At 35.4% G+C, this 16184-nt stretch overlaps 1 protein-coding gene across 5 annotated transcripts in view; it reads right to left on the reverse strand.

Moving 5' to 3' along the window:
* Window positions 1–276: 276 nt before the first annotated feature.
* Window positions 277–16184, reverse strand: part of LOC140431214 (uncharacterized) — a 42791-nt gene continuing 26883 nt past the window's right edge. For 2 of the 5 annotated variants that reach the window (XM_072519143.1, XM_072519142.1), the window contains exons 6-10: window positions 8735–9178; window positions 5662–5856; window positions 4245–5549; window positions 3914–4052; window positions 277–2258 (exon numbers count right to left, since the gene is read on the reverse strand). In XM_072519143.1, the coding sequence (XP_072375244.1) occupies window positions 2181–2258; window positions 3914–4052; window positions 4245–5549; window positions 5662–5856; window positions 8735–9178 (2161 nt within the window). In that variant the 3' untranslated portion in view covers window positions 277–2180. Of the gene's footprint in view, window positions 2259–3908; window positions 4057–4244; window positions 5550–5661; window positions 5857–8734; window positions 9179–16184 lie in introns of all 5 variants that reach the window. The other 3 variants (XR_011949641.1, XM_072519144.1, XM_072519146.1) reach the window with 3 other exon arrangements.

Here is a 16184-nt window from a genome sequence, read left to right on the forward strand (position 1 = left end):
CTTAGGAAGTCCATTTATCACACATTGACTTTACGCAACGCTGTTGGCGTATCTCCTGTAGATATCTACATTACTGGTCGAGAACTCTACCCAATCGTTTAAAATGGCACAAGAATTTTTAAAATGCATAAAAATGGTCAATGTTGCTTTTCTCATTAAAGAGTTCTTCTGCTCATAGAGTTTATCTTGCCCTAAGGTATTATTTATTTATTAATAATTTATTTGTATACGGATTTTCTAATATCATCAATTGAAATAAGGAAACAAAAACAACAATTTTCTGTAATAAATGCTTTATTACAAGTAAATTATTATAATTATTTAATAAAGACATAACATTTTTTGATGGTCTGTCCGTAAGGTATATACATACTTATATGAATTGCAAGCTCAGCTCCATTTAAATGGAAAAAGCACCAGAAGTACTCCATTAAACAGCCGTTTTCCTAGAAAATGCTTCACAAAAATGCCTAAGTGATTGTATAATGTATAAAACCATCCCAAATTGTAAATAAAATAAATAAAAACGAAAATATGTAAATACCAATATTGAAAACAACAATAGAGTAATTATACAGGTTACTGAAATCACAAAACTCTGTTTACAAGTCTTTTTAATGACAATAAACTGCTTTTAAGGTTTTCGCTTTTTGAAGATTCTGGAATATATTTTGATACAATAGAAAAGGTTTAGAAAGCAAAAATGATTACTAGAAATAGTAAATTGCACCAAATATGTATCAAATAATTTAAAATATACTTTAGATAAATTTGATACTTGGTGTAGGTATATATACACACTTTGAGCATGCAAATGCAGTTTTCTCCGAACGGTAGCTTAGGGTTAGTTTTTAAGGCATAATCACTTTTATTATATCTCAAACGTGATAAAATAAATTCTGATCTGTAGAATACGCAGCTAAGAACAATTATGTCTGGATTAAAATTAAATTTACTGTTCAATTTTAAATGGGAGATACAAAAAGTATCCAAATATGAAGTTCCTTATTTTCTAAAAGTATGCCTAGTATGTACTCGTAAATCCAAAAATTCACGATATTTTTATTTTCCTTTCCGATACTGCCCCCGAAATGCACAGAGCATGATATTTTCACAACTGCTCTAGAATTATCCCCCCCCCCCCCCCCAATACATTCGGTAGACTACAACATTCTAAATTTTCTCAGTAAGCCTATACATAGTAGGTTAAGACTTTTTCCATGTATCCTCGTATATATTTGTACGTTTTCTGTTTCAGTATTTGCCCTCGGTCTACTAGGGCATCCCGCCACTATTTGTTGCAATAATGTATCCAAATACACTCACAGCTTAAAACGATTGCCATAGCTATAGAAATTGCTATAGCTTAAAGTAATTCGAATTATCGGCAAAAAAATGCCTCGTGACGTCATCGTGTATATGGCGCATGGTACCTTGGAACAAAGAACCCCGGCACTTTTCTTATGCAAAAGTGGTTTCAGTTAAATTCGCCGAAATTTTGCATTTTCGTCATGCAAGTCGAACAATCTTCAGGGAATGATTCTGCATGAAAATATGTCAGTGTTGAAATTTTTCTTACAAACTGATGATTTATTTATTGAAGTGAAATCTGGTGGGTTTTAAGAACTAGTTATTACACATTGTTTGACATACAATTAAGCATTTTATATGTATCATTGGCACGCATACCGGTAACGGTCTCAATTTCCCTGTCTTGCGTTTTGAGTATATATGTAAAATTGATTGATAATTACATGAAACATATATTCAGTCAAAAAGAACCAATGACGGGTTAATACGTAATTTCGTATGCACATTAAACAACACTATGGATGGCATATGTTCAAAAGAATTTTAATTTTCAGTCATTTTCATGGATGAACCTAAACGATTATGTAAGATTTACGAATATCCAATGTGGAACTTTAAAAAGATCATTTTACAGTTACGGGACCTGTCAGTTTAACCACAAAAACGTAGATACATATATTAATTTCCTGAAACAAATAATTCTTGTTAAGTAAACGAAATTTTGTTGACTACTCTTCTAAAACTCGTAAAATAAAAATCTTCTATAGTAAAATCTCGCGTAGTAAAACTTATAATCTATCCTAATTGGTATATTTTACCTGAAGCGATGTAAACAACGCCCTCTGTAGAATGAAAACATCTCGTGGTGATTAGAAGACCATGAGATGACGTGGATCGTGATGATAAATTTGCGTTGGGTTGCTCGACGCATGGAATTCTCCTTTCAACTGTGAATTTTTAAATCGTGATATTTTTCTCTCTACTCTGATGATAAATAAATTAAAATATATCAGCGACAATTCGAACGGTATTTTTTGGTGTTATCTCATAAAACCCAGTTGTCAGTATTCTCCAAATGAAAGAAATGTAGCTTTTTTGTGTATGAAACCGACATTTTCAATTTCATAAGGAAATAATGTTCACCTTTAAGAAATTTTTGTTGGAGAGTTAAAAAGCACAACTGTGAAAGTTTAACTCCTAAATTAGGTAAAACGGAAACAAATTTATATGTATAAACAGCAGTTGTATCTTTTCTTCACTTCTTTTGACACTACACATTTCTTCAGTTCAGAATTTACCCTCTTTTTAATGGCAACAAGCTATTTTTTTACTTTTAGAACGTGCGAAGAAAGTGTGGTGGCAATTAAATAACCGGACAGGTGCTGCAAAATATTTTAAATATCAATATTTATCACTGGCGCACCTAGAATTTTCCTGTGGAGGGGTTTTGGTTGGGCACCGAATTTTTTTATGATGATACCTCCATTTTGAGTTCTTAAAATTTGTGAGTAACAGTGTCGGAATAGTGCCCTGGGGGAAGGGGGTTTAACCTCAAAACCCCCCCTGGGTGCGCCACTGATATTTAGCACTAATTTTATCACAAAATGTATTGAACGCATGAATTTTTCATTGTTGAAAAACTTAGTCCGTCAGTTCCTCGAGAACCTTCATACCCCTTTCTCTCACTGCTTCAACACTATACCCCGATTTTACCTTATAAGTCACAGATGTCCAGGTCGGTGAATACAGCGGATGGAACACTCCTTTTGCTCTGGATAAAGAAGTTTTGGTACAATTTATGTGCAATGACAATGTGCTGGAAAATCTGATACTTTATTTCAGCAAGAGCTCGGACAACTTATATGGATAAATGTATTAGTTTTCTGTAAGTTGTCTGTTTTTAATGTTGAGGTCGTCTTCGGTAATTACCTGTCCCTCCTTAAACCCACTCATAAAATTGTGTACGTGATAAAGATTTACTTGCTTTAACATCACATGAACTTCGTCAGTTTCTCTGTTTCACAAAAAAACTTAGTTAACTCATTGAACATTGCATTTTTTTTTTTCGAGAAAACCTGTGCGAAGACTTATCCGGGCGATTGCCACAGCGATACTGAGCGATTTATGACCTTTCTTACAATTTTTAGCTTCTTTCAAGGTCACCTTTGTGCGACTCGAAGGATCGTTGAAACATGACATTTGACATGAAACATAACGTGTAAGGTGACAATTAATCCAGATATGTCAGACGGCTCCAGCTCCCTTTAAGGAAAAAATTCACTCATCCTAGATAGAGAAAGTATCAAACGGAGAAAGATCTAGAAACTCTTCATATGTTACGACTAATAGTTTTTATTATTGAACATAACTTTCCATCAAGTAATCTTTAATGCCAAAAAAAAAATGTAAATTAGAATTAAAATGAAAAATAAATATACTCGAAGAATTCCTGGGCCATACTGAGTTTATTTTACTCATCCAGTTCTATTACAGCTATACAGCTTAAGCAAACTATATTTTTTTAATATTTCTGTTTTAAAATCGCGTAATTGTCGCTGACATATCACAAGTTACAAGTCAGTAGAGATAGTGCATACATTACCAGCTGATATTGTTTCCTGGCTCCGAGTTGAGACCTTTGGGGTGGGAATAGACAGGGAGAGAAGAATATGGAATCAGCTGAGCAGGCAAGCCTGGAGGTGGCATAGTGAATACACCATAGTGATTTCTCACCCAAGAACCTGTCTATTGTATACATACATTAATGATAACCAAAACAAGAAAAACAACTTGCCACATACACAACTATTTATTGTTATTATAGACTAAAGTAACATCATGTCATTAAAATCAGTTTTAGTATCATATACTGATAAGAAATGTAAAGGTGAATGAAATACTTCATATTTTACGCTAGATTCAATGAAACTTACTCAGACTTATCGCTAGAATTTTGCCTCTTCATTGACTTCAAAGCTTTTTCTCTAAGCTTCTTCTCGTCCTCATTTACCACTTCAGATTCGCTATTGTCCGAGTCATCGCTGTCCTGCTTCTTCTTCTTATGCTTCTTGTGTTTCTTAGTATGCTTCCTCTTCTTTTTGTGCTTCTTATCCCTCTTCTTCTTCTTAACCTCTTGTTCGTCGTCGGAGTCACTGACAGATTTCGTAGCTTTTTTCTTGTGTTTCCTCTTCTTCGATGAATCGTCGTCGCTCTCGGATGAACTATCCTTCTCCTTCTTGTGTTTCCTGGACTTTTCCTTTTCGGACTCATCAGAGCTGTCTTGTCGCTTCTTCTTCTTGGTGGGCACGTCGCTCTCGCTGGTATCCCTCTTGGATTTCTTTGATTTTTCTGAACTCTTCGATCGCCGCTTCTTTTTCTTCTTATCCTCTTCTGAATCGGAACTTTGGTGGCGCTTCTTTGAAGACTTTTCCTCGCTGCTGTCCCTCTTCTTCTTCTCTTTCTTCTTTTTGACTTCTACTTCTCTCGAAGACCTCTCGTCCTCGCTCTCGCTGCTGCTGGAGTCCCGTTTCTTTGGCTTCTTCTTCGTTCGGACTTTGCGCTTGTCTTTTCTGGTATCTTCGTCACTTTCGGACTCGCTGGAGGACTCTGACTCGCTCTTGGGTGGCTTCTTGGTAACCTTCTTCGGTTTTACTTCCGGCTTCTCCTTGCTAGCTTTCTTCTTATCATCCTTCACGCTCGTCGCCTTAGAGGGCTTCGGAGGGAACTCGTGGGCCTTGATGAATGGCGACGGAGTTCTCGACAAACTCCTAGAATACCTCGGAGGACCATGTGGCGGTATCGGGTAACTCTCCTCGGGACTGATACTTCTAGATTTCTTCTTTTCCTTCTCCCGTTCCTTCTCCTTTCTTGATTTTTCCTCGGCTGCTGCAGCTTCGGCCTTCTTCTTCCGCTCGCCCTCTTCTCTTTCTTTCTTCTCGTGACGATTAATCTCTTCTTCTATTCTTCGCCTGGCTTCCTCGACTTTCTTCGGAGGTGGTTCGGGATGACGATCATCCTTCCTTGGTCGTTGGTTTCGATTGTCTCTCTTCTGTGGACTGGGGCTAGGTCTCCTGGGGCGTGATCTGTCTCGTGGTGGTGAGCGTCTCCTTGCGCTGCCCCTTTCTCGGGAACGTCTCCTGGATCTCGATCGACGATCACGCTCTCTCGACATCCTTCTATCACGAGAGGGGGAGGGTCTCCTATAGGAATTCCTATTGCGGCTTCTACTACGGCGGAACCTGAAAATAAAAACCATTTCATTCATGCTTTTTTAGTGCGTACTTTTTTAGTATACTATGTAATGTCAAAATCTAAAGAGTGTATATATTAAAAAAATATGTATTATCTTACCTATTTCTACTATGGCTTCTGGAACGTCGTCTGGGACTGCTGCGTCTCTGTCTGCTATTTCCTCTCCTACGACTCCTACTTCTGCGGCCGTAGCTTCCTCTAGGTCCAGGCCCTCTCCTCGGACTTTGACGTCTCGACATGCTGCGTCGTCTTCTATCTCTGCTAGGGCTTCTCCTTCCCCTGGATGGGCTTCGTCTGGAAGTAAAAATCTATCTGTAATTTGAAGAAGATATTAAAAATTCTTACAAAACTTCCACGGATATTGACGTTAACCAATAACGTGGCCTCCTTCAACTGAGGTTGTAGAAAATCAGCTAATGATATATAACAATATAATAATCAGTAGTCATTAAAAATGTATAATTTAAGAAGACCACAAAAAAAAAACAAAGTGGAAAACAATAAGAGTTTCGAAGACATAGAAATTTTGAAATATTTGGAGCTATTATATGATATAAATTAAAGAGCGCATTTTAAATGGAGAATCGAAAAGGTGGATATCGCAATGATTATACGCAATACAGAGAAAATCTACCTAAATAATGACATGACGAAACTTCTTCTTCAAGTGCCATCTTCGCGGCGGAGGTTGGCAATCATCATAGCTATTCGGACTTTTGAGATGGCTGTTCTGAAAAGTTCATTTGATGTACATCCGTACCACTCTCTCAGGTTGCACAGCCATGACATTCTACGCCTCCCTATGCTTCTCTTTCCTTGGATCTTTCCCTGCATAATCAGTTGGAGCAAGGTGTATTTCTCTCCAAGTGTAATATGTCCGAGATATTCCAATTTTCTTGTTTTTAAAATTTCTATTTCTTTATTCATCCTTTTCAGAACCTCTTTTTTTGTGACGTGTTCTATCCACGATATTTTCAGAATTCTTCTACACACTCTCAGCTCGAATAATTTCAGTTTTTTCATGGATGGTGCATTCAAGGTCCGAAATTCCATTCCATAAAACAAAGTCGAAAAAACATAGCACTTCGCCAACTCTTAGTTCCAATTTTAAATCCCTTTTGTTGAAATTTGCTCTAGCCTTTTCTATTCTGATTTTGATCTCCTGATTGTAATCATTTGTGGAGTTAATCATTGTTCCCAGATATGCATATTTTTCCACTTGTTCGGCGTTGGTTCCGTTTATTAGAATATTCTCGTTATTTCTTTGAGTTTTCGATATTCTCATAAATTTCGTCTTCTTGACGTTCATTGTTAGACCGTATTCTTTTCCATACTCCGCTATTCTGGTCAGATTTTCAATATTTTCGACTAAGATCAGTGTCGTCCGCATATCTAATGTTGTTAATGGGAACTCAATTTACCTTTATTCCAGCTGTTTCACCCTCAAGAGCTTTTTTCAGGATCTCTTCGGAGTAGAGTATTAAAAAGAATTGGCGACAATACGCATCTGTCTCACTCCACGTCTAATTTCAATTTCTTCTGACAATTGTTCGTTAACACGTACTTTTGCTCGCTGTTTATAATATAATTGATATGATCCTGAGGTCGTTGTAGTCAATCTTTTTTGATTTCAGGACATTCATTAATGACGAAACAAGAGAGGAGAATACAAAGACAAATTCGAAAAGTTGAGAAAATCGGCAGTAAAATGGGGAGGAGTGGATATGAAATAAAGTAAACGAAATATTCTCCAAAAAACTAACGAGACAACCAATGGGGAACAGTAATGACAATGATGACAAGATAAAATATAACATATATAAAGAAAATATAAGCGTCAAGAATACGAGAAAAGAATAAAGACAAATTAATCAAAATACTGACATAAAACATCGCTGGGAAAGTGAAGCTAGAGAAGAAGAAACAAAAATATAAATTATTCGAAAACATTGTAACATATGAAGGAAATGACACAAGACCGCAAGGCGTGGAAGAAAAGGGCATAAAAAATGCAAGAAGAGAATAGATAATAATTGCTGTACAGTAACTAACATCATTCCACGCCAACGGATCTTGCGGTAGGATCTCTTCAATGTCAGATTCTTCAGAGTCGCCTAATTGATTCGACTGCCACTGCTCGAGAAGCTTCCACTTCTGGTTGCACCCTTATAACCATTGTAAATAGTGTCTTTTAACGGTAGGTAAAATTGTTGAGACTTGTCAGCTTGTCAAAGAGAGATGCGCCCACTTTACTGTTCGTTAGAATTTGGAAATATCTATAAACCTTGGTTAAAATATATCATTCTTTCCTACGACTAGGAGCCCTACAACTTCGTAGGAGTGTCATCAAAGGACAACTTTAACCTAGGGACGAACCACGATAGGCCTCTTAGATTAAGCGAAAGGACCCACTCATATTGTAATGTGTTAAAATTCCGATATGTTACATCCATTTAATTCTTACCGTAATAATATTCTTCTATAATCCCTTAGATGTTCTACCGGAAATCTATTTATATAAATACTCTTCTGATAGTATTGTGAATTATCTGTTCAAAACAACCGTTACAACTACCCACTCTGCTGTTGTTGGTTTTTTTTTTGCAAATATAGTAAATAATCCCTCAAAGAAAGTGTCGCAAAAGATCCCGTTAAGGACCACCCTAATAGTTCCGTCTATTTTTGACCACACCCCAGAATAACTATTTACAAACAAAAAACTAAAAAATGTATTTGAATATGCAAATATTAAGTTCCATAGACTAACAAATAGAGAAATTGCATAGAAGGATGAGATAGAAATAACGCAAAAATTAGAAATTTCAAATGAAAGAACAGATGAGGATAATCTAGAGCTGTTATGGAACTTTTTCAAGGAAATTATCATAAATACAGCCGAAGAAGTATGCGGGATAAGCAAGAAAAACAATAAAGGGAAACAAATGGCCTGGCGAAATGAAAAACTAGCTTCGTGTCTTCCAAGCACGAAGAAAAGACGAATTACAACAAATAACACAACTTACAAACTTAAATAGATTATTTAGTACATTGTACGATTTGACAAATACCAAATATTAGAAAACCGTTTTACTAGCCTTTGAAATAAAAAAATGAAAATGTAGCTTTCATGTTTTTTCAAGCTGTCAATAATAAATATAAATAAAAATCCCACCTTCTCGATGCACTTCTCCGCCTGCTATCAGAACGCCTCCTAGATGTACTCCTCTTCTTTCTCGGACTGTCTTTACGTCTAGCTGATTTCGACCTCGACCTTTTTCTTTTCACGTCTGCCTCGCTGTCGGAACTGTCCTTATTAGATCTATAATGTCGCTTTTTCTGCACGCTGTCTTCTTTCTTGCGAATTTCGAAATTCTCCTTCGAGCCAGAAGACGATCTCGATCTCCTTTTGACCTTCGCCTCCTTTGAAGCCGATCTCCTTCCTTTAAAAGAACGGCTCGACGATCGGGATTTGGACCTGGATTTTGATCGAGGCCCTCGTGATTTCGAACGGGTATGGGACCTAGTACGGGAACGTGATCTCGAGACCTTCTTGTTCTCTGCCAGAGACATCAACTTCGCTTGAAGCTTGGAGACTGGGAGTGCTGGTGCTGAATTACTGTGGAAGTTCATAAGAAATAAAAAATTAGAATACTTTAAAATTTAGCGGAATAATGTGTTTTGTAAAATGCATATAGTTAGTGTAATTCGCATAACGCGTTACATTTTTTTTTAAATGACTTTTTGCGCCACCTGGTACAACGATACCATATCTTTAGCCTGAAAAATACTTATCTCCGCAGCATTTACCGTTTCGCAATAAAAGCCATCACAGAAAATTGCCCAACTCCAGGCATAAAATTTTTGACGCAAGTCAGTAGTTGTTTTTGGACTTTATGGTAAAAATCTTTAATTTTTGCTGAAACTCTGTGTGTTGTTTCATATATCATAAGAAAGGTAAGTCTATTTTTTATTATTATTTATGCAATAATCGAAAAAGTTTAAGAATGACTAATATAAATCACTATTTATTTACGTTTGGAGATACGCACTATACGCCAAACTGAAAAGATAACACAAGACGGAGATACGAATATTTCCACAATAAATATTACTACTTTTTACTGTTATTAAACAATTTTAAGAGTGATGCTGAGCCTCAGCATCGAATATATCGTTTAAAAACTGGTGTAGTGTGCCCGATGTGGTTTTTGTACGATACGAACAATTAATACCTTTTTATCAGAAAGTGATTTAAAACTTTATTGTATAAAAATAGTTAATACAAATAATTTGCCGCCCCTATAGGCCAGGCATTGAGTTCATCAAAAATTAAATTGTCAGTTAACACCAACAATTGACGTGCAGCTTATGTGTACATGAGCAGCACAGGAAATACCAACAAAGCAACTGATCCTTCCACAACAATGTCACAACAAGATTCAATAATCCGCAACAAACAAGATACACCAAACAACATTTCTACAATGTCATATGTAACAGCAGCAAAAACAACACCGAAAACAACCTACCCAAAGAAAGAACAAGCAATTATACTCCATGCCGAAGACAGCCTCAAATTATTTGATTATGTAAAAGCAATTGGTGATATTATCGAACCCAAGAACACCTGCCTCCAGAATCTCCAACAATAGGGTTTGTATATATTTAACTAATAAAAACATAGTAGATGAACTAGTAAAATCTCATCCTACCATACAAATCGGCTCTCTAACTTTAAACATACGTAAACTCGTTTCTCCTACAAAGAGAATCTTAATATCCAATGTCTCCCCATGTATCCCACATGAAATTATCGAAACCGCTGTTAAAAGCCTAGGTCTACAAATTGCTTCTCCAGTATCATTTCTTAAAGCAGGCATTCCGGGGGAGGAATTCTCACATATTCTTAGCTTTAAGAGACACTTTTATGTTTAGTTTATGTGTTTCCGCCCTCCGAAACTTTTGAGCTTCAAACCTCTCTTGTGCTCTCTTTCGAAGATAATTAAAACCGGATCTTCCTTTCTACTGACAAAATGGAATGTTTCGTCTGTAAAAGATCAGGGCATGTCGCTTCAAATTGCACAAATCCACCAGAAAGCACCTCTTCTGACCAGATAATTGTTTCATCTCCTTTAAGAACCGAATCCACGTCTACTGAAAAAAGCCCAGAAACCAACACTGTACCTTTCACACCAACAGAGATATCTCCTCCAGTCAATAATGTACCACTTACATCCTCAAATAACAACTCCTCATTAGAACCACCAAGTCAACATATGACAGATACACAAACACACTATAAACGCACACACTCAGAACTTTCTTCTCCTAGCGACATAACTAGCATAACTGAAGAATCTACTCATAGTGAACAAACTAATATCCATGCCAGGTTTTCCAAACCACAAAGCAAGAAAAAACTTTGTGACTCATCCCTATCCGAAATGGCAAAAACAATCATACGCGAACTTTATAAAGAAACCCCACAGATATTCATAATCCCAGCAGATAACATAATTGCTCTTCTTGAAAACTGTTACGGTAGTAGCGATCCATACGCAGAAGCATTAATATTCACACCAGACATCAAATCACTTATTTCTACGTTATACCAAATCTATCCCAACCAGTAATTATTCTCTTTCAAATTTATTTATGTTTGAATGCTTCAGTATTTAGTATGGAATGAAACAAAATGACATCGACAATGTTACTGCCCTGCAAACAAACAGTATGCAGGCAAATAACAGTCCAATTATTGATGATCTCGAGAAATATGCTAGAGAAATCGAAGAAATGCTTATATCAATTATGTTTGTGAGGAAGAATCATAGGTACATCATAATGAATTTGGGTGATTTTAATATTACAAACAAGGTCACTAATGGCACAGAAAGATCAGAAGAAGGCATCTCGTGCATACAAAACACGAACTGCCAAGACAATGAAATGTCCAAAGAACCGGACTTCATAACCATGGAAGCAGAGATGGAAGAAGATATAGGTAGCGGTTTTGAAGAATTTATGAGTAATGAAAGATGTAAAGAAAAGGATCCGAACAACAGTACACTGAATCCAAAAGAATCAACGAAGCGTTCAAGGTCTAAAAGGAGTAAAACAGACAAAACCAAATGGAGCAAACACGAGAACTATGAGAATAGAGAAAATGGGCTTAAGTATCAGGGAAGAAAAAGAGAAAATGTTTCATGGTATTACAATATAGAAAAGGCGGCAAAAACTATGAAACTTCCTTGCAATTGCAAGTTAAGTACGGACGACAAGACAAAATTGAAATGTGGTTCTATTTCTGACAAGGCTAGACACGAAATATTCGACAACTTTTGGAGAAAAACTTAAGTGAGAAAAAACTGTGAATACATTAGTAATTGTGAAACCTACAGAGAGACGAAGGAGAGAACAAGAAATATCTAGAAGGCAAACATCGACCGAGTTTTATTTAAACCCTGAACATAATTGAATACGAGTATGCAAAACATGTTTTTAAATACACTCGTTATTGGAAAAATTACCATAAAGAAGTGGGCCAGAGAAACAGTTACAGCAGTTGAAAAGCAGCCGAAAAGCGGAGAAGCAATAAAAAACTTAACAAATCCCTTCGACAAATTACCCAAACTTGAGTCTACAGGGCAAAAAATTCATACAGTTAAACTTGGAAACAGTACGGCAATCAAAAGCACAATTATATAGAGCTTACTGCAAAGAGTTTTGTGGGGAAAATAATATAAAACCCATGTCAAGAGCCACCTTTTCCATAATTTTCAATCAGCGAAATTTATCTTTATACCAGCCTAAAAAGGATAAGTGCGATGTTTGTGTAGCTTTTGAAACAAAGAATTTTTTGCAAGATGAGTACAATTTTCACATTCTGCTGAAAAACAAAGCATATCAAGAGATGGTTACTGACAAAGAATCAGATAATGTTTTTACAATTGATCTGCAAAACTTATCGTACATAATTTCACGATTTTAGATCTAAAACCCCAGCAGGGTGAATGTTTTTTGTGTAATGAAACAGATGGTCGGGTAACAGCTAATGAGTTTGCAACCATAATACTAAAGTTCCCCAAAAAGAAAGTAGAAGCCAATCCTCGAGATAAGAAAACTAATATGTTGCATAGCGATGGTTGCGCTGCTCAAAACAGAAATTCGGTGTTAGCAAACGCCATCTTTAACTTAGCAATATAAAAATATTTAACTATTAATACAAAAGTATCTCCAGAAAAGGCATACCCAGATATGCACGCATTCTATGATAGAAAGATTGATTCGAAAATCCACAATTAATATAGCTGCTGACTATGCCATAATATGCAAAAAAGCATATTTGAAAACTCCCTACAGAGTGCTTATCGCATGATTTTTTTTAAAAACATTGAAGATAAAATAAATTTTATCTCATCAATACGACTAGGAAAAAAAGTAGGAGATTCCCAGGTAGTTGATCTAAAGGCAATGAAATATACAAACAAAAATATATTTTACAAAATTAGACATTCTGAAATTATGTATGCCATAAAGCGACACAAAAATAATGGATATGTAAGTGTATCCATAAATTAATCTGCCATATGGAATCATTAGAAGTCATCCCATAGGACTGCAAAACAGGAATCTTACTTCTTATATACAAGAAGGGAGACAAATGACCATCATACTTTTTAAATGTCACATGTCATCTATAAGAAATTATCAGGAATTATACACCGTCGATGGCACCCTTTTCAAGTGAAATAATAGGTAAATACCAATGTAGTTTCAGACCAAATAGATTAACTATATACCAAATATACAAGAGATACACAAGAAAAATGTTTTGAGTATATGAGGGTCCTAGTATCAAAGTCGGCAATCTCCACTTTTTACCAAAATTGAGTTAGTTACACCAAATTGTTCGTATTTTAAAACACTATACATAAATAAAGAGAATAAGAATCAAAAACGGCATTATCCGCCTATAAAATAGCATATAAATTTAGCCTAAGAATCAAACACGGCAATCTCCATGAACGGTTTAGAATCAAAGTCGGCAATGTCCTGTTTGACCAATGAGAATCCTCGTAGTGACCATGTGATATACCACTAGGAGTCGTCTGGAGTCGCTGTCGTTATAATTTCTCGTAGTTTCTTTTTAACCAAGGTGCCAAGCTGTTTGTTTTTTATTTTGTTACTTTTTTAAAATGGAAACTATTACAACTCCTGTTGAAAACAACAAAGCTCGCAAACGAATTCGCAATCCGTCCACATGGCAGCAAAATGTGCGGAAAAAAATGAGGTACGTTCTTTAAAATTTAGTTGTAGTTTTTACTCGAAAGGTTAGGTTTAAGAGCACATGTCATCCGTATTCAGATTTTATTCATATAATTATTTGATTTATTTTATTATTAAAACTATTTTACATATTATAAAAAACTAATAAAAAAAACAAATGATTTGTTCAAGCTACTGTTAATTTTATAAGGTCAGTATTATAATTAGTTTTTTGAAATATGTTATCTTTTCAGGTACTCTTCATCACAGTTACCACAATTCCCTACTTGCGGCCACAAAACGAAGGCCTATCAATGTTCTTCTCTAACAATGAGAGATATCAAGTGTTTTCATGATGCGTTTTACGCAGTTAAGGACAAGCTTAGTCAAGATTCCTTTATTCTAAAATTTTGTACAGTTCAACTACCTAAACGTCACCGTCCAAAAAACTCTAGACATGAAGCAAAAACAACGTCTGTGAAATGCTTTGTACGGAATAGTGTAATAAAACAAAATATTCCAGTGTGCCAGAAAGCTTTTTTAAACATACTAAATATTACGAAACATCGCCTCACCTACATTATGAAATCATTTTTAAAAACAGGAGAAGCACCAAAGGAAAAAAGAGGCGGTGACAGAAAAACTTCAAATTTTAAAGGAAAACAAGAATCAGTTCAAAAATTTATTAATACTTTTAAAAGTATTGAATCGCATTATTGTCGTTCTTCCACACGTATGCGCTACCTTTCTTCTGATTTGTCAATACAAAAGATGTTCCAAATGTATATTAATCAGTGTTCTCCAGAGGAGAGAGTAAAACCATCATACTTTAGAATGATTTGTAATACTAAGTACAACCTTAGCTTTACTACTCCCCGTACAGATATGTGTTCCCTATGCATTGAGTTTGCAGAAAAAATTAAAAGATCTATGGATGAAGAAGCGAAGAAAAAAATTGATTGTTAAAAGAAAAATTCATAAGCTAAGGGCTAATGCATTTTTTGAGTTGCTTAAAGAGTCACGAGATGATTTGATAACACTATCTCTTGATTGTCAAAAAAACCTTGTACTTCCTAAGGTCCCCGACCAAAGTGCCTACTACTCTAGGCAACTGTATTTATATAATTTTACCATAGTCCAGGGAACCTCTCAATCAAAGCTTACTGAAAAAAATGTATTTTCGTATTATTGGACAGAGGACGAATTTGGAAAAGGTTCCAACGAAATTTCTTCCGCCGTTTTTGACAGGCTTAACAAAATTGACTTTCACTCTGAAGTAACCACCATTAGACTAATGGCAGATGGCTGCAGTGGCCAAAATAAGAACACTACGCTAATTGGAATGTGTTGCAAATGGCTTTCATCAAGAGCACCAACACATGTACAAAACATCGAGGTAATTTTTCCGGTGGTATTCTTTCTTGCCAGCTGATACGGTCTTTGGTAATATTGAGAAAGATATTAAAAAACTGAAAGTTATATCACACCCAAAAACGTATTTGGAATTGTTTTCAAAAATAGCTACACTTACTCACTTAAGGCAAAATTGCAAAGTGTTTAATTGGAAAGAAACAATCTCAAGTGTTTTTAGACCCACTGGTACATGGCATTTTTCTTTTAAAAATACAAAGCGCTTTTTCCTAAGAAAATGCAAAACTGGAAATATTACCATTAGAGGAGAAATTAATTACAGAACTGATTTGCAAACATTTAAAAGTGTTTTAAAGAAAGGTTGTACGATCTATATGATTGACCCCGTTATTATAGAAAGTGGTCTGCAAAAAGTAAATTCACTTAAGCTTAAAGATGTTGATAAACTTCTCACCAAGCACTTTGGAAATACTTGGAGAACCATGGAAGAACTCAAATTTTTTGAAGATATTATCTTTAATAATAATCAACTAGAGCAGCTAGCAGTTCAGGAAGGAAGTGCTGATACAGTTCCAGATACTGAAAAAATGGAGGAAGCAACTTGTGAGTTCTTTGAAGAACTTCCTTCTATTTTAGTATAATATTTATATAATATTTTGTTTCTTAAATTACACTATTCTGAAAACAAAGCTGTTTTATTTTTATGAGCTATCATAAATAAAATTACCTGTAAAACTCTCCAAGGTAACATAAATACTTATTATGTTACTTTTATTATGTTCTTGCCGAATTTTAGTATCAAAACCGGCAATATACACCTCTTAGTATCAAAACCGGCATTCTCCATCATTTTTTTCAATTTAAAAAAAAAAACTGTTAATAATTTAGGTAAAACTTCTTCACCATTTGCTGTCATTTGCCATTGTCTTATATATTAGACTATATTTGTTTCGATATCACCTAAAATACAGCCGTATAATTGT

Source organism: Diabrotica undecimpunctata, unplaced genomic scaffold (assembly GCF_040954645.1).
Source record: "Diabrotica undecimpunctata isolate CICGRU unplaced genomic scaffold, icDiaUnde3 ctg00000593.1, whole genome shotgun sequence".
NCBI classification, from domain to species: Eukaryota; Metazoa; Arthropoda; class Insecta; order Coleoptera; family Chrysomelidae; genus Diabrotica; species Diabrotica undecimpunctata.